The sequence below is a fragment of the Salvia splendens genome, chromosome 17, assembly GCF_004379255.2.
Source record: "Salvia splendens isolate huo1 chromosome 17, SspV2, whole genome shotgun sequence".
Taxonomy (NCBI): domain Eukaryota; kingdom Viridiplantae; phylum Streptophyta; class Magnoliopsida; order Lamiales; family Lamiaceae; genus Salvia; species Salvia splendens.
The window spans coordinates 8,242,778-8,267,845 of NC_056048.1; the positions used below are offsets into that span (position 1 = coordinate 8,242,778).

The 25,068-nt window shown below is 37.2% G+C and overlaps 3 protein-coding genes across 3 annotated transcripts; 1 reads left to right on the top strand and 2 right to left on the bottom strand.

The window, feature by feature from the left end:
• Positions 1–4,185: 4,185 nt before the first annotated feature.
• On the bottom strand, positions 4,186–7,539 carry LOC121773221. The gene is made up of 3 exons (XM_042170035.1): positions 7,063–7,539; positions 5,529–5,766; positions 4,186–4,555 (listed from the first exon to the last, which is right to left on the bottom strand). Exons 1-3 carry the CDS (start codon positions 7,348–7,350, stop codon positions 4,404–4,406), a joined length of 678 nt encoding a protein of 225 aa, XP_042025969.1. The 5' UTR covers positions 7,351–7,539; the 3' UTR covers positions 4,186–4,403.
• A 7,591-nt stretch (positions 7,540–15,130) lies between these two features.
• On the top strand, positions 15,131–17,211 carry LOC121775599 (cytochrome c oxidase assembly protein COX11, mitochondrial-like). Its single transcript, XM_042172703.1, has 7 exons — positions 15,131–15,298; positions 15,434–15,761; positions 15,850–15,902; positions 16,020–16,092; positions 16,240–16,344; positions 16,624–16,704; positions 16,784–17,211. The coding sequence occupies exons 1-7, from the start codon at positions 15,216–15,218 to the stop codon at positions 16,886–16,888; spliced, it is 828 nt and encodes a 275-aa protein (XP_042028637.1). The 5' UTR covers positions 15,131–15,215; the 3' UTR covers positions 16,889–17,211.
• Positions 17,212–18,876: 1,665 nt separating this feature from the next.
• LOC121775218 (transmembrane 9 superfamily member 3-like) lies at positions 18,877–22,496 on the bottom strand. Its single transcript, XM_042172254.1, has 8 exons — positions 22,207–22,496; positions 21,774–21,814; positions 21,099–21,684; positions 20,874–21,011; positions 20,600–20,756; positions 19,610–20,094; positions 19,263–19,519; positions 18,877–19,171 (listed from the first exon to the last, which is right to left on the bottom strand). The coding sequence occupies exons 1-7, from the start codon at positions 22,356–22,358 to the stop codon at positions 19,300–19,302; spliced, it is 1,779 nt and encodes a 592-aa protein (XP_042028188.1). The 5' UTR covers positions 22,359–22,496; the 3' UTR covers positions 18,877–19,171; positions 19,263–19,299.
• Positions 22,497–25,068: the final 2,572 nt, after the last annotated feature.

Sequence of the window (25,068 nt, forward strand, 5' to 3'; positions counted from 1 at the left end):
CCTTGTCCAAATACACGACCAGTAGTAATTCGTCTGGGGTTGCACATAATGTATATTTTGTTTAGTATAATGCGTAGTTTAGATTCTATAATGCATTATATGTGATATGTAATGAACATTTATCCTGACCCGTTTAATTTAAGTTGTGTCATGTGTCGTTGTTTGGTAAACGTTTCTTGTTTTCCCTAAGGGTTTGACAAGCCTAGGGGCTAGGGTGTAGTATGTTCTAAGTCTAAAAAACGTTGTCCAAATACACGAGCTGGAGTAATTCGTCTGGGGTTGCACATGCATAGCGTGTAGGTATTTTTTAAAACAGACATACATAATGTATATTTTAGTATAGTATAATGCGTAATTTAGTTTCTGTAATGCATTATTTGTAATATGGAATGAATATTTATCCTGACCCGTTTAATTTAAGTTGTGCCAGGTTTCGATGTTTGGAGCACGTTTCTTGTTTTCCCTAAGGGTTTAACAAGCCTAGGGGCTAGGATCTACTACGTACAACAGCAACCACGTGATGCATAAAACAAGATAAATACTGCATTCAAATAGCCAAATAATGTACGGAATCACTCAAGTAATGAACATACAAATATTGCATTCATTCTTAGACTAATGTACAACAACAATCTAATGATGCATAAAACATGATAAATAATGCATAGAAATAGCTAAATAATGTACAAATATTGCATTTACTGTTAGACTCATGTACGAGTTCCGGGACGGCTTCCTTCTGCCGTGGAGTTAAACTGTTTATACAATTCAGAAACTCGGAAGGGGTTCGTCCACAATACCAATGGTCGACGTTCCTACCCGTTGGTTTCCTATCCTCCGTCTCTTCCGGAGCTGTACTAGTCCCGGACTCTGATACTCGCTCCCGAAATTTCTGGGCAATTCCTACTGGCAATATCATCGACCGCCTCGTCGATGTCCAATCTTAGCTGCTTTGATGTTGTACAACATACAGAATAATAGCATACAATTAGTTACATAATGTACAAACTGAATAAAATAATGTTGACATTTATACTGCATTCATTTATACAACAGACAGACACATAAAGCATAAACCATGATAAATAATGCACTAAAATAACTAAATAATGTACAGATCCGGTCAAGTAATGAACATACAAATATTCCATTCACTCTTTGACCTATGTACAACAACAGTCACATGATGCATAAAACAGGATAAATAATGCATTCACATAGCCAAATAATGTACGGAATCACTCAAGTAATGAACATACAAATATTGCATTCACTCTTAGACTCATGTACAACAGCAGTCAAATGATGCATAAAACAGGATAAATAATGCATAGAAATAGCTACATAACGTACAGATTCAGGCTAGTTATGAACATAAAAATAATTCATTCACTATTTAGCTCATGTACAACAGCAGGCACTTGATTCATGAAACAGATATATAATGCATAGAAATAGTTTAAAATGCACAACATCAACCTAATAATGCATAACATTTACCCAGGAATGTACATTTAGAAAATAAACATTCAGCCTTCGCTCATACTACAATAATGTACCACACCAACCAAATAATGCAACAATACAACATAAATAATGCAACGATACAACATAAATAATGCAAACAAATAATGCATTCACTTTACTGTGAGCGGTTTTTTTTATTGCATAATAGTAAAGGGATTTAAAATTAAGAAAAACAATTATCGTTTAACAGTGGTAGGAGGTAGAAACAACAAAAGCATATAAACAGAGAGTCTGACGCCCCTCTTATAGCTTCAATCTAAAAAGTAAAAAGACTCACAGTAGGCTTTAGTATCGTCCAATGCCCCAAACTCGCACCACTCCATCTGTATATCCACTGAAAAGCGTGCTTCCATCTGCGCTCCAGTTTAGACTCGTGCAATAGATCACCTTAGTTTTTCCAGCGGCGGTTTGTGCTCCATCGGCAACCATCTCGCTCTCATGCTTCAAATCAACCTTAAGGTCCACCACAACACTCTTGCTCTCCAAGTCCCAAATCTTAATGCTCGACTCCGTGGCCGCACACAGCCAGTACCTGTTCGGGCTAAAGCAAACGAATGGGTAATATCTCTGAGCGGCGGTTGTAGTTAGGGTTTCTGCGAGTGGAGAATGTGGAGAGAGTGGAGAGTGATGAGAGAGTATTGAATGTGAGCGAATGAAAAGACGGAAGGTTTCAAAGCCCTTAAAAATCGGACTTGCCAAAATATGGCGGTTCAATGTAATTATGATTTGTCTATATTACCCTCATAATGCATACAGATAAGCTGTATAATGCAACACGAAAGCAGAATCATAGAATCAATCTCAGCCATTGATTTATAAGATCTAACGACTAATAATGAGAAGAACAAAGGATCTTAGGGATGAAAAGGAGAATAATGCTCCCCTATATATATATATATATATATATATATATATATATATATATATATATAGTCATAGAATCATAATCTAGACTCTACATAAAGCTAAAGCATTAGAATTGAAGTTTGGACTTTTAATAATAGTCAATAAATAGTATTATTGTGTTATTTTTAATCATTTATTTTCTCATCACAATATAATTTATACTATAAAAGAATAAATTTGAAATATACTAATTTCGGGTTTATGGGTACCCGATTAGTTAGGTTCGAGTACCCGCACCAGGTATTAGGGTACCCGAATTCATACACGGGTCGGGTTTTGGGTATGATATTTTTGAGATTTCGGATTCGGGTACTCGAATTTTCGGGTTTGGGTACAAGCGGGTACCCGAATTTACAGGCCTAGTAGAGCATCCCGGCGTTTCAGATTCGAACCAATTTTCTGCATTAGGTCCTTCGTCGGTGACAATCATGTTGTGCAAGACTATGCATGTATACATGATGTCGACCATATTTTCCATAAACCACGTATGAGCTGGGGATTTGATAATGTGGAATTGAGCTTGTAGAACCCCGAATGCTCTCTCCACATCCTTGCGAGCAACCTCTTGCTTCTGCGCAAAAAGAGCATGTTTTTCGTTTATCAGCCTGTTGAACGTCTTCACGAAGGTTGGCCACTTCAGATAGCTCCCGCCGCATGCGAAAACGGTGATGGAAGTAGGTATTTCCCCATACGGAGTTTTCACAAAAGTAATCTCATACCAACCTTGCGGCGGCTTCCTCCCGGTCACGATGGATGTATTTCTGGGGTCGCTTTTGACGCGTTGCGGCTTCCTCCTCCTCCCAACGCCGACCTGCTTCTAGCGATTCTTCCATCATTCGACGTATTTGCTCAAATGGATCCATGAATATATTAAATTTGGGAGAAGAATAATGTTTTGAGATGAAGAATGTAGAGTGTTTGAGTGAGAATAGAGAGTTTTTTATGGTTGATAATTTGTGGGAATGATTTGATATTTATAGAAGTGATTGGGGGCTTAAAAAAATAGAAAAAAAATTAAAATATTGGAAAAAACAGCTATAAACGGCTAGTATTTTTGGGGGAATTTTTTTTCCCTGATTTATTCGGAATTTAAAAAAAAATTAAAAAAACATTTTTTCAACGGATATAAACGACCGCACGAGAGCTCGCCAACCTCCTCTCGACGGAGGGACACGGGACGCGACGGAGTATCCGCATCGCTGGCTCGATGTTGTCTCGTCTCGCCGAGACGAGACCGAGACAACATCAAGCCAGCGATGCTACGGATGCTCTAACACATCTATGCCAAAAAAAATATTTGACATTTTCTTTTTCTTTTTTTCATTACCGAGACAACATCGAAACAGCGATGCGACAGATGCTCTAACACATCTATGCCAAAAAAAATATTTGACATTTTCTTTTTCTTTTTCTTTTTTTCATTTTTGGGGAAAAAGGGTGATTAAAATAATTACATTTTAATTTTCATCTAACGAAATTTGAGGCTAATTAGCAAAAGAATTCCGCATATATGTTGCTTTTCAATGAATAATGTAAGTTGATAGAATTGACAACACAGCCTAAATGAAGACCACAAATCTCGAATGACCGACAAATCATAATAATGTTATTTTTATGACTTACCAAACTTCTTGTTTTATGTCGAGGTTTGACATGTCACATATTCCTTAATGAGATAAGTGTAATAAATAACTTCTCAAGTGATAAACATATAGAAAAAAGTATAGTGTGGATTGAAATGGCTAAACGCAATAAAACAAACAAAAGATTGATTAACTTTTATTACTCTAAAACCAAATGGGATAGAAATTATATGAATCAAGTTTCCTTAGATGCTAGCACAGTATACACAAGACAACCCGGCATCCTTATTGATACTTATATAATAGAGCAGAGCAGCGCAACGCGGAGATGGATAGAATAAAACTCACAGCATATGGATATACACGCACATCATAATCCACGCGGCCTCAGTCCGATTTCTTTGAGACCTGGCCACGTTTGTCGTGCCAAGCGGATGAGTAGGCTGAAACTGCCGACCCTGTGATGGAAATGGAATGTTTGGCCAGGCCTATGCTTTTCTGCGCTGCAATCCACAATGTACAAAAGAATCCAATCCAACCTGATTTTGACATCAGCGGTGAGCATTACACAAGATACAAAGCAAGAAGAAAACTGCTGTCGAAGTTCAGAATGAGAAATCATGCTACATCTGCTTCTTGTCATACTGAGGTGATTATTTGGCCTATCGGCGGGTATCAGAAACTCTATGAATTAAAGACAACAATCCCAACCGTTTCCAGTTAGAGAAGATAATCAGCAAAAATTTTGTTAAATGATGTTTTTGCCTTCATTGAGATAATCAGTTGGCCACTTCCATTATTTCGGTGAGTCTGACAATATTGTGTAAAAGGTAGCTTCTCAAAGTCACATAGCAAAATGCATGCTCATATTGAGGATCTTGACAATTTTCGTTTAATATTACTGTCCTGAGTTGCTCTGACTATTTAGCTAGAGGTGCATTAGTTCCAACTACTTGTCTAGACTACCTCGAGAGTCTTTCATCGTAAAAACATTACGAAACTAGACGTCATGTTAAGTAGTATGCCATGGTATTGCTGTTTAACATTTGGAGCTAAATTTAAGGTATACTAATATTAGTGTTCGCAAAAATGGTGACTAAAAATGGTCTAAGAAAAAAATCCAAAAAAACATAACCTGTCAGAGAAGTACAAACATGATAATCACCCTAAGACTTAAAGAGGCAGTAGGATCAAGTTTATTTTAAGAACTTTGTAGAAATGGAATCTATCAGTGGTTACATGTTGTGAATAGTATTTCCGGTTTTTTAATTCTAATACCATATGGAATAGGGATGAACAAACTACTACTATTTAAACTAGTGAGGTGGCCTCTATCGTTTTAAAGTCTCGCTTCCTCAAAAATTAAATTAATTCTAGAATGCTGACTAATTCAAGAAAAACCTGCTTTCTGCTATTGTGATTGATTAATGCAACAGTAAAAAAATTATCTTAGTCGTGTTCCAAAGAGCATCAAAGTCCAGAATCGCTAAGTCATAAGAAAACAATGTTTACCTGCGGCAATAAGAACAGCAATGATACAAGAAATTGTTGCTGCAGAGATGACAAATATAGCTACGGATAATGCTCCAATATAAATGGCTGCAACACAGGCAAAGAAAATAGCCAAGAATCCTCCTGCTGCTGCTAATGACATCACAAGAGAAATGACAACAGCATTGAAGGTTGCAGCAACAAAGAAGAGCAAGAAAACTAACAACCCCGCCAACGTTAGGAAAACAATTGTCCCTACCTGCAACAATTATAAGCATCATGACAACATCATAAGAAAAGGCCAATCAAGAAACAAAATTACATGATTATTCCTAACATAAAATAATGAACTATAGGGCCTTCTCTAGACCCACTTGCTTGATAAGGGTACAACTAATCATTGCTTTGTCAAGACTTAGTGACAATGAGCTGCTTAATCATATATAGAACTAATTTCCATCAAGATTCTTTGAATTTTTTCCAGAAAATCAGAATCTGTGGAAGACAGAACTCTGTAATGCAAGACGTCAAAGATCCCAGACAATTATATCTAAATACACAACAAGTTACAAAGTTCTGCGATAATCCAATGCCAGGAGATGCATCTGATGACACTTGAACGACAGGAGAAAACAGAATGTTAATAGTTTGTCTCCAAGAAAAGTATTGATGAGCAAAGTTAAGAGATCAGTTCTGAGAGATATTATGGAAAAAGTTAATAGCTTTACTATTAAACAAGATTGATTCTGAATAAGTAAGAAGGAATGTAACTTAAAATGCCTGTCACAACCACCATAATAATGTAGACTAGAGGCAAAAAAGTATACTCCACTACTTTAGCTACTTTCTCTATTGACTATTTCTGCTGCCTTATTTAACCATGGCACAAACACTCATGATACTTCTGGTGTAAGTAATTGATTTATAATAACTCAGATTTTATTAGAAAGGATAACCACATGCTTCCAAAAGGGCTCTCAATTTTTGGGATGCAAAGGCATCTTTAACAAGATAGCAAGAAGCATTAACAATGTATTGCAAGTTTGGAACCATCCACTTATCCATATTTCATCATTTTTAAAGAGTAAAATTTTAAACTAGAAGAAGCAGCTAGACCTATTTACTCTTCTTTCATGAGTTCATAACTCACATTTAAGTATACGAAGCAGCCCACTGAACTATGAGAAACATGTAAGCTAGGCTGAGAATAACTTTTTTTCCAATTTAAAGATAAATTCTCACTTCCAATGAGCCTGGACAAATCAACGAGGAAATTATGGCTTAACTGAAAGCCTTTTGATTACTGTAAGCCAAGTTTCTTCAAATCGGTTTGAAATGGTAAAAGCCGTCGGCATTTAATGCTAATAGCGAATGGCGATAGGTGATTTTAAACAAAAAATCAGATAGATCTACCTGTCGGCCGCACGAATTTTAAACAGTAATTTCTAAAACCAAAATAAATTATCCCTAAACATGAAATTAATTTGAATTTCATTTCCAGCAGATCCAATAAAAAAGCAGAGAACGGAGCAAGAGAATATATAAATGGACTCACGGATACAACGAACAACGCGCGGAGAGGGCTGCCGCGGCGGGTCCACTGCAGAACGCGTGCAGCAGTGTTCTTAGAAGCGTCGCGAAGCAGGGGAACATTCTCGGCGAGGGCGGTTTTGATCCTGTGGAGCAGAGGGGCGGAGGAATTAGGGCTGGGGAAGAAAATCGCAGCGATGAGGCGGTTGAGGAGGGTGAAAAGGGTGAGGTCCTGCGGGTTTTGAGAATATTCGTCGCCGTTGGGGTCGATCACGACTCCGTTGGGCTGTTTGGTAGCAGTATCGTCCGCCATTGTTGAGTAAGAATAATTTTTCAGAGGTGATGTGGCGAGCAGTAATGGTGAATTGATCTGTGGCGTGACTCGATTAGGCGATTAGCGTTGATTGACTGAGGGATGAGCGAGCTACAGAGAAGAGAGAGAAATGGAGTGGATGAAGGTGACAGGAAGGGATGGCGGTTGGAGTGTTGGACGCGTGGAGAGAGGACCCTGCCATGTCACTATATAAATTAAGCATTAAAACTTACACGACTACAATTATTTTTGTTCAATACTCCCTCGTATTAAAAATATATATATATATATAGAGGAGCGTTATTCTCCTATTCATCCCTTAGATCCTTTATTCTTTTTAATATGGGCAGTTAGATCTCATTCATCAACGGTCCAGATGACAACATTATTACACTATAATGGTGCATTATTAGTCGATGTGCATTATTCAACTGAAAATCTGCATTATTACACTATAATGGTGCATTATTAGTCGGTGTGCATTATTCAACTGAAAATCTGCATTATTAAATGACACGTGGCACCAATCTAACCGTCGGATGAAAAAATCGTGGGGCTGAGATTAAAAAGAACAAAGAACAAAATATACAAAAATGAAATGAATACATCCCTATATATATATATATAGTAGTGATATAGGGCAAGTGCCCATTAACTACATAACTAGAGAACAAACCACAGTCACAAGATCAAGAAAATCAAGGGCTAGTATTAATACATGTAATTTTTGAATTTAAAGGAGAAATTAGTTCTCTCTATCACAAATTTACTTCACTATTACAAGGCGGGGTATAATGGTCATTGCACAACCAAAATTAGGTTACATCAAATTCAATTCATTTGAAAAATAAACCATGTTCTTCTCCTCTTCTCTTTTCTGCAAAATTAAACCGCGATTCAACCTCGCGTCGCCTTCGTCGTAGCCGCCGCCTTCGTTGTAGCCGTCGTCGTCGCCGTCGCTATCCAGTCGTCAACATCTAGTCCTTCGTCGAACAACATCAGCTCAAACGGCTCCTGATTTCTTCAACCAAACCTTCCACTCAACAAGCTGGGAGCTTCTACAGCTCATTTTTGTGGGCATCGCCGTTTCGTACGGACTGTTCAGCAAGAAAAACGATATTGGGCCTCACAAAGACAACTACAAGATTGATAATGCCCAGCTATATTTGTCCAAGCTGCTGCAGGTTTCATCTGTTTTCGATGATGAATCCGAATCCGAATCCGTGATCGAGGAGAACAAGTTTGAAGCATTGAACTCTCCTTCTTCCCGTTAGAAGCTTGAACCACCCCCTTCCCAACCCTAATTCCAGAGCTCGAGATGCGGATGAGGAGAAGGAGGTGCTCCGATCGCCTATTCCATGGCGATCGGGGTCGGGAATGAGCGGTGATGGCGAAATCACCTCTCCTTCATTGAATTTGAAGAGGAGTGATCAGTCTACGAAGTATTTTTTGCTATAGTGATGTATTTTGTTAACATCAGTGAAGTAAAAACATGGTTATAGTGATGTGTTCCAAGGTTAGAGTGATGTTTCTTGAATTTTTTGTTATAGTGATGTATTTTGTTAACACCAGTGAAGTAAAAACATGGTTATAGTGATGTATTTTTTTAACATCAGTGAAGTAAAAACATGGTTATAATGATGTGTTACAGGGTTAGAGTGATGTTTCTATGATATTTTTCTATAGTGATGTATTTTGTTAACATCAGTGAAGTAAAAACATGGTTATAGTGATGTGTTCCAAGGTTAGAGTGATGTTTCTTTAATTTTTTGCTATAGTGATGTATTTTGTTAACATCAGTGAAGTAAAAATATGGTTATAGTGATGTTTCAGGATTAGAGTGATGTTTCTATGATATTTTGCTATTGTGATGTATTTTGTTAACATCAGTGAAGTAAAAACATGGTTATAGTGATGTGTTTCAGGGTTAAAGTGACGATTATTTGATTTTTTGCTATAGTGATGTATTTTGTTAACATCAGTGAAGTAAAAACATGGTTATAGTGATGTATTTTGTTAACATCAGTGAAGTAAAAACATGGTTATAGTGATGTATTTTGTTAACATCAGTGAAGTAAAAACATGGTTATAGTGATGTGTTCTAGGGTTAGAGTGATGTTTCTTTGATTTTTTGCTATAGTGATGTATTTTGTTAACATCAGTGAAGTAAAAACATGGTTATAGTGATGTTTCTTTGATTTTTTGTTATAGTAATGTATTTTGTTAACATCAGTGAAGTAAAAACATGGTTATAGTGATTGTTCCACGGTTAGAAACATCCAAAAATCAAGCGTATTCTCATTCAATGGCCTTCACGTGATAGCTTCCTCAATCGTCTCCTTCACTCCACCAATGCCCAAATCCAAGAAGAAGAAAAGAAAATAATACATACATATATTATATATACATACATATAATTGCAAAACCACAATTTCTTTCCTCTGCGCATAAATACAAAAAGCGCACTCACACACCAACTCATCATTGCCCCCACAAATTCTCAATTGTCTTTCCTTAACTAGGGGTGGATCCCCTGCTGTGCACAACACCTGCTGTGCACACACAAAAAAAATTTAATAATAAAAAAAATTATTTTTTTATTCCCCTGTCTGTGCACAGCACAACAGGGGATCCAAATCCTCCTTAACTGCATAATTTCAGCAAAAATTCAATTCACCAATTGAAACTCCAACCGAAAATTCGATTAAAATGTGCTTCGTCGGCAAAGCCACGAAGATCTTCGTCTTCATCGTCGTGATTCTCGTCGTCACCGGACTCGTCCTAGGGTTCACGTTGCTCAGGCATCACAGAATTTGCAAAAAAACGAATGATTGCAGCTAAGATTCGTGCACGGATACCGCTCCGATCGTCATCCCCTCCCCCGATTCCAATCCGTGGAAAAGAGGGGAGAGGAAAAGGAGTGTGAATAGAAGTCCCATTTTTTATGAAATTGGAGTTGGAAATTTGAAGGAGACGGTTGGAGTTGAATTTAGTTTTCAAAAATGCCCTTGTTAATTACTTTTTATTTAAAACATGTAAAAATAACTAAGCCATATGATTAATTTGGAGTATTAAGATGTGTGGCTGAGATTTGTTCTCTAGTTATACACTTAATATTAGTTATACTTTGATCATCTCCCTATATATACATATATATAGAAACATTTGAAACGACACGAGTTTTAATACACAATTGGTAAAGTAAGAGAGAGGAAAAGAAAAATAAGTAAAGTAAGAGAGATGAAGAGAAAAAAGTAGTGAAAGTAGAGTTAGTGGATTGTGGGGTACATGTCCTAAAATAGAAAGATTCTAGGCCATCCGCAACGTTGTCTCTTATCCATCTCTTAACCGTCTCATCTCTTCACTATTCATGGGCCCCACTGTACTTTTCTTCCCATATCTTAACTAAGAGACAGCACATGCAACCCTCCATCTCTTAACCGTCTCTTAACCATCTCATCCATTAACTATTCATTCAATTTCTTTTTTTATTTTTATTTCCAACAAATTCAATTAATAAAAAAACATATTTCATTAAATAAAATAAAATTACAACTTAAAATTCTCAAAAAATAAAAAACCACATTAATAAAATCTAAAAAAATAAAAAATAGTTGTCTAATGGCGATCATGTGCGTCTACTGGTTGGCAAATTTTACCCAAAAAGAGAAAAAAAATTTCAACGGTAATATTACCGTTCTTCATTATTTTATTTTTTTATTTTATTAAAATCGATTTTTTTAAAAATGATTTTTTGCGTCAGCGTGACGACGCCCACTCGCGGGCCGGCGAGTGGGCGTCACGCCTAGCGCCAACGCTCGCCATGTGGAGCTGGCGCGTGGCGAGCTGTCGCGCGAGCCGTCCCTCCGGGACGGAAGGCTGCAACGCCATCTCTTATCCGTCTCGTCTCTCCGAGACGGTTAAGAGATGCGTTGCGGATGCCCTAAGAGCATCCGCAATAGCGGATTTCCCGGAGAACGTCCGCTATTGCGCCGTTTGAGGCCGACACGGACGTCGGCGACAGACGAGAGGTCGTCCACGGGTGAGCGCGGATGTCCGCCGGGTCGTCAGCTATTGCGGTGACACGACGGACGTCCTAATTTCCAATTTTTTTTTAAAAAAACTCTATATATGCGGCTCGTTGAACTTAATTTCATTCGCACCACTTGTATTAATGTGTTTTTTTATTTAATTATGTATGTTTTTTAGAAATAAAATGGTTGCATTTTCCCCGTATTCGTGTTGAAATTTTAATTCCGTAAGTTGTATATTTGTAAATTTGTGAATTTTTATTATTATTCTTGTCCGTCGGGATGTCCTTGGAGATGTCCGCTATTGTGCAGTGGGATATCCTTATGACGTGGCAGTGCTGTGGGATGTCCTTATGACGTGGCACGAGGTGTTTTTAGGGTGTCCGTCTGGATGTCCGCCGAGACAACCGTCCCTATTGCGGATGCTCTAAGAGCATGTGCATCGGTGCTCTTGCCGACGGCAAGAGCACGTCATTGCTCACCGTTGTGCTCTTGCCGACTGCACGACCTTGCTCGATAGCAAGAGCACCGTCGTGCCGAAGAGCACGCCTACATGGCACCTTCTAATTGCCTCATTTTTATTCCGTTAAATTTATTTATTTTTTAAATTCATAAAAAATTGAAAATAATCCAGAAAAAAAAAGAAAAAAAAAATATTTTCGGATTCCCAAAATTACAGTCGTTTTTTACCAGTTTTTTCAATTTTTTTTTTTAAAAAAATTATCCCAAAATCATCTATAAATACTCGCATTCATCATCCATTCTTTACATTAAATTATCTCTCATTTATACTTTATTTTTTATTATAAATTTAATTATGTAATTTTTAATTTTTAGGATTTTAATTATGTAATTTTTAATTTTTTAGTAATTTATAATAGTATTTTGGGTATTTTTAATGCATTTTAATATTGTGGAAATGTTTTTAGTAATTGAAGTATTTAGATTGAATAATAGAATGGTGGGACCCTTGAGCATGCTCTTGCGGAAGAGCATGAAGCAAAAAATGAATAAATATGGTCCGGGCCCACATCCATGCTCTTGCGGAAGAGCATGGATATGGATGCTCTAAAGTTTCTATTTTTAAGAAACGACTCAAAATGGAAATAGTTGCTATTTTTAAAAAACGGAGGGAGTATGATTTACTAGTGTTTATACCTCACAACAAAAACATCGATCTCTTCTACTCCATCTATCCAAGTTACTTGAGTCGTATTCGATTTTGGATTATCCCAAGTTACTTGAGTCATTTCTCTTTTTAATTAAAAATAAAACATTCAATCACACTTACTTTATTTTTTCTTTTACTTTACTCTCTCTTCTCTCTCTTACTTTATTCTCTCATCTACTTTATTTTACTTTATTTAATTCACTAAATATAATTTTTATCAATTATGTGTAAAAAAACACCTCAAGTAAGATGAGACGGAAAGAATATTAGTCTTCATGAATATTTATTTTTTCTTTTATTAGACTTCATCAGCTTTTTTATTTAGATTAGTATTCCATCTTGACTTTGTCTCAATATTGTTAATTAAAACGATAATAGTCATATAAATTGAAGTTTATTCAAATTTTGATCTATCCCACTAATTTTAAAATTAAAATATTAAATTATGAAGTTCAAATTTTCTCAATTGCCCATTAATGCATAAATCGACATATTTTTATAGTGATGTTAAATACGATAGTGTTTTAATAAAATAAGAACGGAAATAAGAAATAAAGGAATATAAAGAAGTAGTAGTACTTATTTTAATTAAACATGCCATTTTGAATGTAGTTAAAAATAGATATGTTGTGCATGGGCGAGATAATTGAGAAAAATAAAAAATTTATGATTTAATATTCTAATTTCAAAGTTCGTGAACAGACTATAATTTGATCAAACTTTATGATTTAATATTCTAATCACAAATTTAACTATTGCATACAAACTACTTCGAAAAAAATCTCAAATTTTGTAAGGGTCCGTTCGATATACAAAATTAGAATTAGAATTGAAATTAGGATTCTACGGAATTGAATTATAATCCAATTTCAAATCTTTTGTTCGGTGAAAATGATATACTGCATAATTGAAATGAAGTGTATGTATACGCGCATCGTGTGTGTTAGCAGTATGAGTGTGTGAAGATGCTCAATTTTATAATTATTTTGCTATACCAAATATTGGATATAGAAGGCTCCAATACCAATTTCAGTTCCGCAGGCTCAATTCCATAATGTCGAACATAGTCTAAGGTCATCTCCAACCATTTACACCAAATTCAAACTCATTTTTCCAGTTCTATCACATCAAAAAGTAATTCTACTCCTACCATTTACACCAAACTCAAACCTAAAATAATATTCCATATTTTCTTTTTACTTTTTCAATCTTACCTATATATTTATTTAAATTACACATTAACCCCCATAATAATTTATTATAAATTAAATATCATATTGTATTAAATTTAAATATAATATTATATACAATATCACAAATTATCGAAAATAAATAATTAATACTAATAATTTATATAAAATAAAATGAATATTAATTGACTTTTTAACTAAATAATAGATGAAAGAATAATTAAACTTAAACTAAATACTACAAATACTTAAATATAAATCTAAAATTCAAATATATTTAAACAATCACCAACTCAAAATTCTAAATTCGTATAGTGTTAACATAGTTAATTAGTACTAGCACTAAACATAACCAAAAATCAATACAATTAACAATTAAATATCTTAATTGTTTACTAATTATTTAGTTGATCATAATTAAATAGGAGTATATAATCAAGCCTCCATCGTCTTATTCATATGAAGAGAACCCGTCTCTATCTATCTACGGTTCTTGTTTCCGCCATTTCCTCTTCCTCAGGCCACAACAATAAATACATAAATAGGAAGGGGTGTTTTGCAATTTTTCATAAATTATACACTAGCTACGGTTTTTAACTGGAAAAATGGGCCCTAATAAGTTTTCATCCGGAGCAGGCCCGCCGGGTATTGGTGTTTTGACCCGAAAATCATGGATACCCGCACCCGACTGGGGTATGGGGGGATTCTATTTTCTGTGTTTTTTTTTCATCAATTCTTATTTTCATTTTTCCGTTTCAAAAGAAATCTACATTCATTTAGCCACCAACTGCCTCTCACACCACCCACGCGCCGCCGTTACAGTCGGCTAAGCTTCCGTCAGACTTCTGAAAGTGGCGGTAAGGCCTAGTTCTATTATTACCTAAATCTGTATCTTTTAATTGCGTATCAGTATGATTTCATCAGCTGCATTTTGATTGATAAAGCGATAAATCGTTGCTGAACTCGAAATTGGCAGAATCTCAAATTTTTTTATCCGAATTTGAAATTTGACTAGAACTCTACCTTTTTTGTCTTGTTTCTACTTCAATTACTATATTGTCATCTTTTGAATGTCTGTTTCATTCTTCAAACTTGAAAAGGGGTCATCTAAAGCATCCTACGTGTAGTTGATTTTCATCATGTGCTGACGATCTCTTCTTTAAATAGAATTGGCCATTCACCTGTAACTCGTCGTGTTATTACTGTTACTGGGGAAAACCCTGGGCAGAAATATTTGAAGTTGCCAAAACCTCAAAGAAGCTTGAATCTTGTTTTTAAAATTTCCATTTTGTTTAAATTGGTTTAGGAATTTTTATTATGAAGGCTGTTTATGTTTAACCCTGCAATTTTTATACTTACTGTACTTATCTTTTTCTGTGTTAGGTCTTACTATATATCATTGGATGCATTCTTGCAGATGCGGCTGAATGACTTTCTTCTGATATTATAGCTAACTGTCAGCACTCGCTCAGCATGTCATTTTCTCGACTTTGTAGAGGAACACATTTTTTATCTTCCTCTAAGATCTCTATTTGTCGGGCTCCTTTCTTATCTAGGTAATTTAACGTGCCAAATTGTTGCTCAGGAAGTTCAGAGCGTGTTTTGCCTGGTGATTATGCAATAAAAAACTGTATACTTTATAAAATTTATAGTAGAATTAACTGGTCTGTCGTCAAAATTTTCCAATCAAGGCACCTTGATGCTGTGGGCTCAAGATACAGTTCTTATATTGGAGGAAGTAATAGTATTGTCTATCGGATACCGTTTGGATTCAATCATCGGTGTTTTGTGTCGAATCATGGATACAATCTGAGAACTTACAGTTCAAAAAAATCCCATCCCATTTATGTTGGCCGGCAATATTCTACTCAGGCTTCTACAGAGAGGAAATCGAATAAGATGCTTTTTTACCTGACCGGATTGGTCTTTGCTATGGTAGGATGTAGTTATGCTGCGGTTCCTCTATATAGGAGATTTTGTCAAGCTACAGGTTATGGGGGTACTGTTCAGCGTCGAGAGGTGGAGTTTTCTGATTTCATCAGTGGATCCACTTTTTTTATACATTTCATTTGATTTAACTAATGTAAAATCTATTGGTGTTTTGCAGAGTGTTGAAGAAAAGATTGCGCGACATACGCAGGATGGCACTGTCACATCCAGGTTTGGATATCTTTATTATTGCTTTTTCAGGGGAAAAAACAAATTATTGTTGGGGTAAATCAAGATAGTTATTTTCAACTTGTTTTTTTTGAATGACCCCTAGTTTTTGGCATACAGAGAGATTGTCGTGCAGTTCAATGCTGATGTGGCTGATGGAATGCCATGGAAGTTTATTCCAACACAGAGAGAGGTGCTTATTAATATTAATGTTTTTTATGTTGCCATGGTGATGAATGTTTGCCAATTTCATGTCTGTGGGATATGTGCAAAATAATTTTCTCTTGATCTTGCATGTTTCTTACTCATTCATCAAAATTCTTCTCTTTCTAACTTACAGGTGAGGGTAAAACCAGGGGAGAGTGCCCTTGCATTTTATACTGCTGAAAATAGAAGTGCAACTCCAATAACTGGTGTATCCACCTATAATGTTACTCCAATGAAGGTACATGTGTAGTTTTGAAGTTTGAGTGTGTACTCTGTCATATTACGATGGACTTGTCTTTTCGAGAAATCTATTCATCCATTCTGATTTTTTCCTTTTCTCTTTGTTCTGTTATGATCGAGATGTATAGGTCTTGTTCGTGAATTAATAAAAATGTGCAAAAGCTCTATATGCCTCCGCCATTTTATTAGTCTCTTCCTTTTTGCATATGGAATCGCCACTCCCTTTGTTGACACCCACTGATTCAAAACTAATGTTAACACCTCATGAAACTTCCAGGCTGCAGTCTACTTCAATAAAATACAGTGTTTCTGCTTTGAAGAGCAACGGCTTCTTCCTGGGGAACAGATTGACATGCCCGTAAGTGGTGTCATATTCTATTCCTTTTGCCAGTTGTTTTCTACAACCATACTAACATACATAACCATGAATCATGTAGGTGTTCTTTTACATAGACCCCGAGTTCGAAACGGATCCAAAGATGGATGGTATCAACAACTTAATTCTGTCCTACACATTTTTCAAGGTCTCCGAAGACAAGTAGTGCTTCTCGGTCGTTGCCATTGTTGGGACCATAAGGTGATTGATTCTCTCTTTGGTTCTTCAAAAGAGCTGCTTTATTACTGTAGGTCAATAACACAGAAAGGAACCCTCATTATATCAATCCAAAGCTCTTGCATTGTTTTTAATTGAAGAAAAAAGAAAAGTCCATTGAAGGATATCTGAAGCACTTCCTTTTTCTTATTATGTAGACCAATTTCAGTTTCTGTCACTTGGTGAAATAATGTGGGATCTGGTGGTTTGGCATGGATAAATTTTAGTATACAACTACCAATATAAAGAATTTGATTAATTTTTTGGATGATATGATCACAGCGTCACATTCTGCCAATGTGATTTTATGGTGGGATTTGGCCTGCAAATTTAGTCCGCGGGTTTCGAGTATACCCGATCCCGACCCAATATCCGACGGGTTTTGGTACCCAAAACCCGATATTATGGGTTCGGGTACGGGTTTCGGTAGTTAATGTTATGATTTTTCGGGTTTAGGGTACCCGAAACCCGTATTAGGGTACCCGACTAATACCTGATTAAACCCGATTAATTATGTATTTGTGATAAATATTTTTATTTAGTATAGGGCCTAGGGTAAATCTAAAGTAAATTTATTTAATCACATGTAGATTTATGCCAAAAATTTCTTTATTTTAAAATTAAGAAGTGTCTATTTATCTAATGCCTATTACTATATAATATATATACATATATATAGTCATAGAATCATAATCTAGAGAAAGCTAAAGCATTAGAATTGAAGTTTAGACTTTTAATAATAGTCAATAAATAGTATTATTGTATTATTTTTAATAATTTATATTCTTATCACAATATAATTTATATAAAAGAATAAATTTGAAATACTAATTTTCAATTCATATACGGGTTGAGTATTGGGTATGATATTTTTGAAATTTTGGGTTCGGGTACCCGAATTTACAGGCCTAGGTGGGATCATGGATGTTGAATTCTTTTATTTTGTGAATTGGCATCATATCAACGATAATATTAGTATTTTTATAGGTTAATTCTAAATAGTAAAAGGCCCTCAATATCAGAGTGGAGTGGCCGATTAAGGAAATGAAATTTATGTATTAAAATTTAAGTAATATTTATATCTTTAAAGTGATTCAAAATTCTTTCAATAGAAATTGTAAATGAATCAAACAAATTTATTAAAAATAGTGGCGATTATTCCCCTCTCATTGTATGCAATATGTCAAGAAACTAGTCAATTCTTATTTTATTCTGTAGCTTTTGATTCGACAATTTTCATTGCGAAAAGAAGCATATCCTAATCTAAAAATTTCCAAGAATGAAGCATTAAGCTAATTTAAAGCAGCTTTTAATCTAATCAAATTTCCTCAATCGCAATGCAAGAAAATATAGTATAGTTGATCATCAGTTTTTCAACATCATGAAACGGATTTTAATGAAAACCGAATTCCATTTACAAACCCTATGAAACTATTTACAAACCCTAATGAAACCAAATTTTGATTTCAAATGAAACTAATTTTTAAATCAGCGAGTGAAAAATTGAAAGCAACTTTTAAGGTTCAGTCAAAATTAGGCTAAAACTAAATTACCGATGGATACTGCAAGTCGGAAACAGCGAGAAAGGGGTTACATTCGATAAAATGAGGATTTCACGAGAGCGAAGAAGAGTTTCATTGCCTCTGTGGGATCGGCGGCAGCTCCGGGGAAAGATTAAAAGAGTTCACGGTCACGGATGATACTCACGGGCTGACACCATGATCGATCGACCCCCGACCCCACCTAGAACCGTCACAGCCTCAACCTAACATTTGCAGCCCAGCAAAGGTAAGGACTATAGAGATTCGGCCTATGAATATACTTGGGAAGTTGCAAAAATATGAGTAAAATTTCATGTAGGGAACACGTAAAGGTGAGATAGAAAACTAAAAATTTTATAATTTAAGATGACTAGGTTGGATGAACTGCGCCAGCAAATAAACTGATCAAATCAACATAAATGTTAACATTTCATATTTTCCATGTCTTGTGATACAAAATTTTCAACAAAAAGTAAAATAAAAGTAGTACTATAGGAAATAGTAAAGCTCTATACTAGAGTTTGATATGAGTTTATTAGCCCTACTCAGCAAACTACTCTCCGCTCATAAAATGTTTCCATGAATAACCAATTGGTCACTCTATCTCTGGATGCAGCCACACTCACTCATGCCATAGTTGCGCTACGTCAAGGATGATACGATACACCACCATTTTCCCACTCAAAATACTCCTGTGCAAGGATTACACATTGCCTTTTCAAATTAGACTCCAATATGTTTAATGGAGTATTACATAGATTTATCCATTTAAAGGGAACATACCTGCAGAACTTGGATGGTTTCCAGATAAAGGGAAATATCATTCACACTTAATTGAACGATAAATGTGGCGCACAAAGAACAAAGAAGCACGGAAACCAACTGCTCCAAGCATTAGGAAGAAAGCATAGCAAATGCAGGCCATGTACCCAAAGAAAAATGAGGTCTGCATGAAGCCCGACATATCTGACCGTGCATAATAGTAATACAGGCAGTAGCCATAAATAAACAACCCAGTAGATCCACCACATAGGAAGGACCTGGTTGGTAGGAAAGAAAATTCAGATTTAAGTGATAATTCAAGGTAAGTTCTTAAGAAAAGCACAATGCTCATAGCAATGGTGACATACCTCCACCACCATTCATGATCTTCAGCGGCAAGTTGGAAATATGTCAAGGCCACGGTGATAAATGCAGTGACAATCAGGAGGATGATAAAGACTATGAATAGAATACTGTAAATGGTGTAAATCCTGTGGCCCCAGACACTAGCAAATATGTAGTAAAGTTCAATATAGATGGCACTGAAGGGCAGAAAACCAGCCATAGCCATCTGAGGCAAGGTTGCACGGTACCAAGGCAGAGGTGGAATTTCTCTGGGATATTTTGTAGTACGGACAGGAGCTTGAAACTCTGCCTTACTATTCTTTCCAGCAATCCCTCCCAAAACTAATAAAGGTGATGTCACAAGAGCCCATATCAAAAATATCACCACGATGGTACCAAAAGGAAGAGCTGCAGTAGCATGGTAAGCAATGGCCACCGTGTTGAGGAAGCAAAACGTGAGAAACAATGGCCCGCAGAAAAGGGCTCCAGTCAATAACAAATTCCGCACCTGTTAAAAACAAAAAGTACTAAAAGATGAGATTATAAGAAGCATGTTGGAAAGCTACATGCAGTACACACAAGATAATTGTTTATGAGTCACAAGGCTGATGTTGGAAATTTTGGCACAGCTTATCTTATCACTACTATTGCCGAGATGAAATCAAAGGAGAAAATAAAAATAAGTTGACTCATTCAAAGTTCAGACTGAAGATCAAGGTTATGAATGAACACTTCACATGTGACCAAGGATGAAATTGAATACCAAAGTTAGCTCAGTCCTCATTTGAATTAAAGGGAAAATAAGTGCAGTAAACTCATGAATATATTAGTATAAAATAGTATAAAGATAACATGTTCAATAGTATCAGGTTCGTCACTTTGTTAATGAACAAGATTCTCCACAAGTGAAGTTACATTAAGCATATCAACAGAAAATGGAGCTGAACAGATAGAACATTTATCTAGATGGAATTAAATATGAAACACTGAGTAATGGTACTGAATTTACTAACCCAGTTTGTTCCCTCTAATTGGCAATAAAAGGAAGCTGCTGTGTAGCCTGCAATGCCAGATGTAAGAGCATAGATGACCACAAGTGCAGTGAAAAGAGCTCCTCGGTTGTAGGGATAAAATACACCAACGAGAGCAAGTAAGAATATAAAGGTGGCCCTGGTAAAGAGAATGTTCAATTTAGTTAACTGCTTTCCACTATTTAGTCAATACTTAAATCACAATTAAGCAATCATAAAAAAAAAACTATAGAAAGCTGAAGATTGACATTCTTACAGGGTAAAAAGCTGTGTGCCACTTCCTAGACAAGCAGCAAACAATGACTTGTACTTCGGGAACCTAAAAACATCACCATGGATGTATTTCCACCCAGTTTCTTCTTGGTCGTCAGCTGCCTCCTCATCATGGGCATATCTTTTTTAGCAAAATAAGAAAAATATTAGCAGAGATCATACAGAATTCATCGGCTCATAATCATGAAGAATTTTAAAAAGGCCTTACTTAACAAAGTCATTCTTGAGCACTCGCATCAAGATTGTAGCAAGAAATCCAGTCAGAAGGAGAACAGTCACACAAGAATTGATAATTGAAAACCAGTGGATTTCCAAATGGCGAGGAAGTGAAGAAGATTTAGAGTACTTATCCATCCTCTTCTCAAAAGGTACATGAGTTTCCTTCCATTTGGCTGAGTACATGAACTCAACATCCACTTCTTTGTCTTCAGTAAGATCCACAAGAGCATTAGGGTCGGTGCGTGCATTGATCTCAATCACGCGATCCTTGTTATAAAATATTTCAAAGTGGAGATGCTTAAATAGATAATATTTGTACTCGCTAGGATCGCCACTGCCTTCCTTGTCAACCTTTCCCAGGAAACCCCAAATGGGCAAGTCATCATAGTACATCTGAAAATAGTAGTCCTTTGCCACTGCTCTTCGAAACTCAGCAACATCTTTCTTTGAAAGCTTCTTCTTACAAATGACTTCAGCCTCCCTGTCAACCAAAAAGTCAAGCTTGTACGGAGCACTGACCAACCGATCTCCATTCAACACTTCACCGAGAGCTTCACTTTTGTCTTTCAACTCACCTGCACAGATATTAGCATGAGCAAGAGAAACAACCAACCAGCAAAAGTGAAAACAATAGGTAAGACATAAGAGTAATCAGAGTCGATACCGGTAGAGCAGAACGGGAGATCAAAGTAACGATACGTTTCACTGTCAATAAGAACACATAACAGAACATGAGCATCACAAGATAATGAAAAATAAGGGTGTGCGACGCTAGTGTTCTTAGCTAAAGAAATTCCTCCTCCAAATCACACAACAAACTAACTATTAATACCAAAAAAAGCAAGAGATCGCATCACATAATCACAATCAGGAAGGCACATCGAGAGAATAACCGGTCAATATTGCTCAAGCAAAATCAAAGTCAAAACCCCACACCACACTCCTAACTCTGAAATTCCGTAAAACGCAAGGATCTGCAATCAGACCTAAATTCCACACACCGATTAGCTAAACCTAGTGCCAATAAATCCTCGATCGTCCACGACAACGATTATACGATCAAAATCCCCAAGCATTATACGATCGAGAACATATACCTGGGATTGTGAAATGGTCCGACTTTGTTGGCATAGAGCGGCACCGGATCTCCGACTTTGTATTTGTGATCGGAGCCATCAGACCAGACGGCGGGGAACGCAGCGCAGAGCAATAGGAAAACGACGACGTGGCAGGCTCCTCCCCTCGCCATTTTAGGGTTTATACAAATTCAGTGAAGACCTAGAAAGAGTAATATAAACATGAGAGGTGAGGAGAGAGGAAGGGTCAGATCTCGATCTGAAGTAGGATGGATGAATCTTGAAGGAATTGGGGGAGAAGCTAGGCCACGCGCGGTGAGGGGCGCGTGGGGTTAATAACACGTTGACGTTTTAACAGAATTAGGCAGAGGCGATTATGAGTTGCCGTTTTAATGGGGAAACTGCTCTCCTTTTTAGGTTCAATTGGATTTATTTTATTGCAAAAAAACTTAATTTGGTAGCACTTAAGTTAACCTTGCAAATAACGTTTAGTTTGGTAAGAATTTGGATCAATTACCTTTTGTACACATTTTAAGAGGGAAGGGAATGAAAGAAAAATATAACAAATCTCTATTTATTAGTTATGATTCCATTTTTGATTCTTTGATTAAGTAGAATGAGATTAATTGGAGGCGGCGGTGATGCAACGGAATCTAAGTTCAAGGAGAATGTGTGGACTGTGGAGACTGGAAAAATTTCCCAAATGAGAAATCCAAAATTGGAAATTATGTGGCGACATTCACAATTAAGTTCAATTTTATCTATTTTGTGGATTTATGTGGATATTTGTAAATCAGCAGAGGTGAATTGGTGGACTATCGTATACTTATTTTTTTTTTTATAAATTAAATGTAACTAACTGATTAAGAGAAAAAATTGAGAACATGAAGAATGGAGACAAGGCCCCTAGGGCACGAGTTAGGACACAGGTTGTTGACACCACAAGTCGGGTCAGAGGTGACGAGCGACAAACATTATTGAAACGCGATGATGGTAAGAGCATCAGCAGTGGCGCGGAATTCCCGGCGGAATTCCCAAAAACACCTCCGGTCATACGGACTTCCCACTACACTGCCACGTCATAAGGACTTCCCACTACACAGTGGCGGACATCCCCATGGACTTCCCGATGGACTTTCCACAATTAAAAAAACCACAAATTCACAAATTAAACAATTTCCGGAATTAAACAATTTACGGAATTAAAATTTCGACACAAATAGGGAGAAAATATTCCATTAAATAAAAAAAAGTACATTTCACCAAATTAAAAAAAATATTTCAATAATTAAAAACTACATCCACGACGACCCCTCTACTGCCATACTTCTTCAATAATATCATTCTGGAGCCGAACATGAGCTTGTCTTTGGCGCATATCGGCATATGCACGGACTCGATCAACATCGTCACGGGGTATCCCCATGCGTACATTGCTAGTGGCCACGCTGTGGCTTGGACCCGCAGCACCAACATCATCATTGGTCCAATCAGTCAGTGCTGGACCTTCATCTTCAACAATCTTGTTGTGCATGATAATACATGCGTACATGATGTCGGCGATGCTGTCAACATACCACAGCCGTGTTGGACCCTTCACTGCCGCCCATCGAGCCTGGAGCACACCAAATGTCCGCTCCACATCTTTGTGCACTGCATCCTGGCGACCCGCAAAATATATCTTCTTTTCATTTGCTGGGCATCTGATCATCTTCTCAAAGACGGGTTACATAGGGTATATCCCATCCGCCAAATAATAGCCCATATTGTGCTGGTTGCCATTGGCGATGAAGTTGACGGCCGGACCAACGCCCATACACTGCTCGTTGAAAAGGGGCGACGACTAGAGGACATTGATGTCGTTGTTAGACCAGGCTACTCCAAAATAGGCATGTCAAATCCACAGCCGGTAGTCAGCTACCGCTTCAAGGATCATCGTGGGATTCTTAGCCTTGAAACCAGTAGTGTACATCCCCTTTCAGGCAGTGGGGCAGTTCTTCCATTCCCAGTGCATACAATCTATGCTGCCTAACATCCCCGGAGACCCGTGTTGTTTCCCATGCATATCCAGCAGAGCCTGACAATCTTCGGGGGTAGGTCTCCGAAGATACATATCCCTAAATATCTCCCTAACGCCCTGACAAAAATACTTCAGGCAATCGCGGGCGTCGTCTCGCCGATGTGGAGGTACTAGTCAAACATGTCGGTCGCGCCTCTGTATGCTAGCTGTCTGATTGCGACAGTGCACTTCTGAATCGGCATGTGGCCGAGTTTACCTGCTGCATCCTCCCGCACCCTGAAATACCTGTATCGACGCTCCAAAGCGCCCACGATACGCAGAAAGAGCGGATGATGCATCCTAAACTGTCGCCGGAACAGGTTCTCCCCAAACCGTGGCTCCAGTGCAAAATCATCCTTATACAACCGAGCGTGGGCAGCGAGGTGGTCCCGGGGTATTATAGTTCGACGATGGATGGGTCGAGGTACCGCCGGCGCCAAGGCCGCTTCTTCCTCCCCCTCCACTGATTCCCGCACACGTGCATGAATCAGACGCATCATGTGTTCATAATGCCCACCACTACCACTACCACTACCAGCCATTCCAGATATATAAAAGAAATGTAGAGATAGAAACTTGTTAAAATAAGTGGTGCGGATGAAATGCAGTTCAACGAGCCGTATATATAGAAATTAAAAAAAATTAATGCAATAAACGGGAATTCCGTGCGGGCGTCCGTGGGAGTCAACGCAATGGCGGACGTCCGCACGCCCGTCGCGACAGAATTCCGCGTAACGCCGCGGAACTGCGGTGTCTTCGGCGGAATTCCGTATCCGTGCATACCATGCACAATGGCGGACGTCCGCCGCAAAATTCCTGTATGC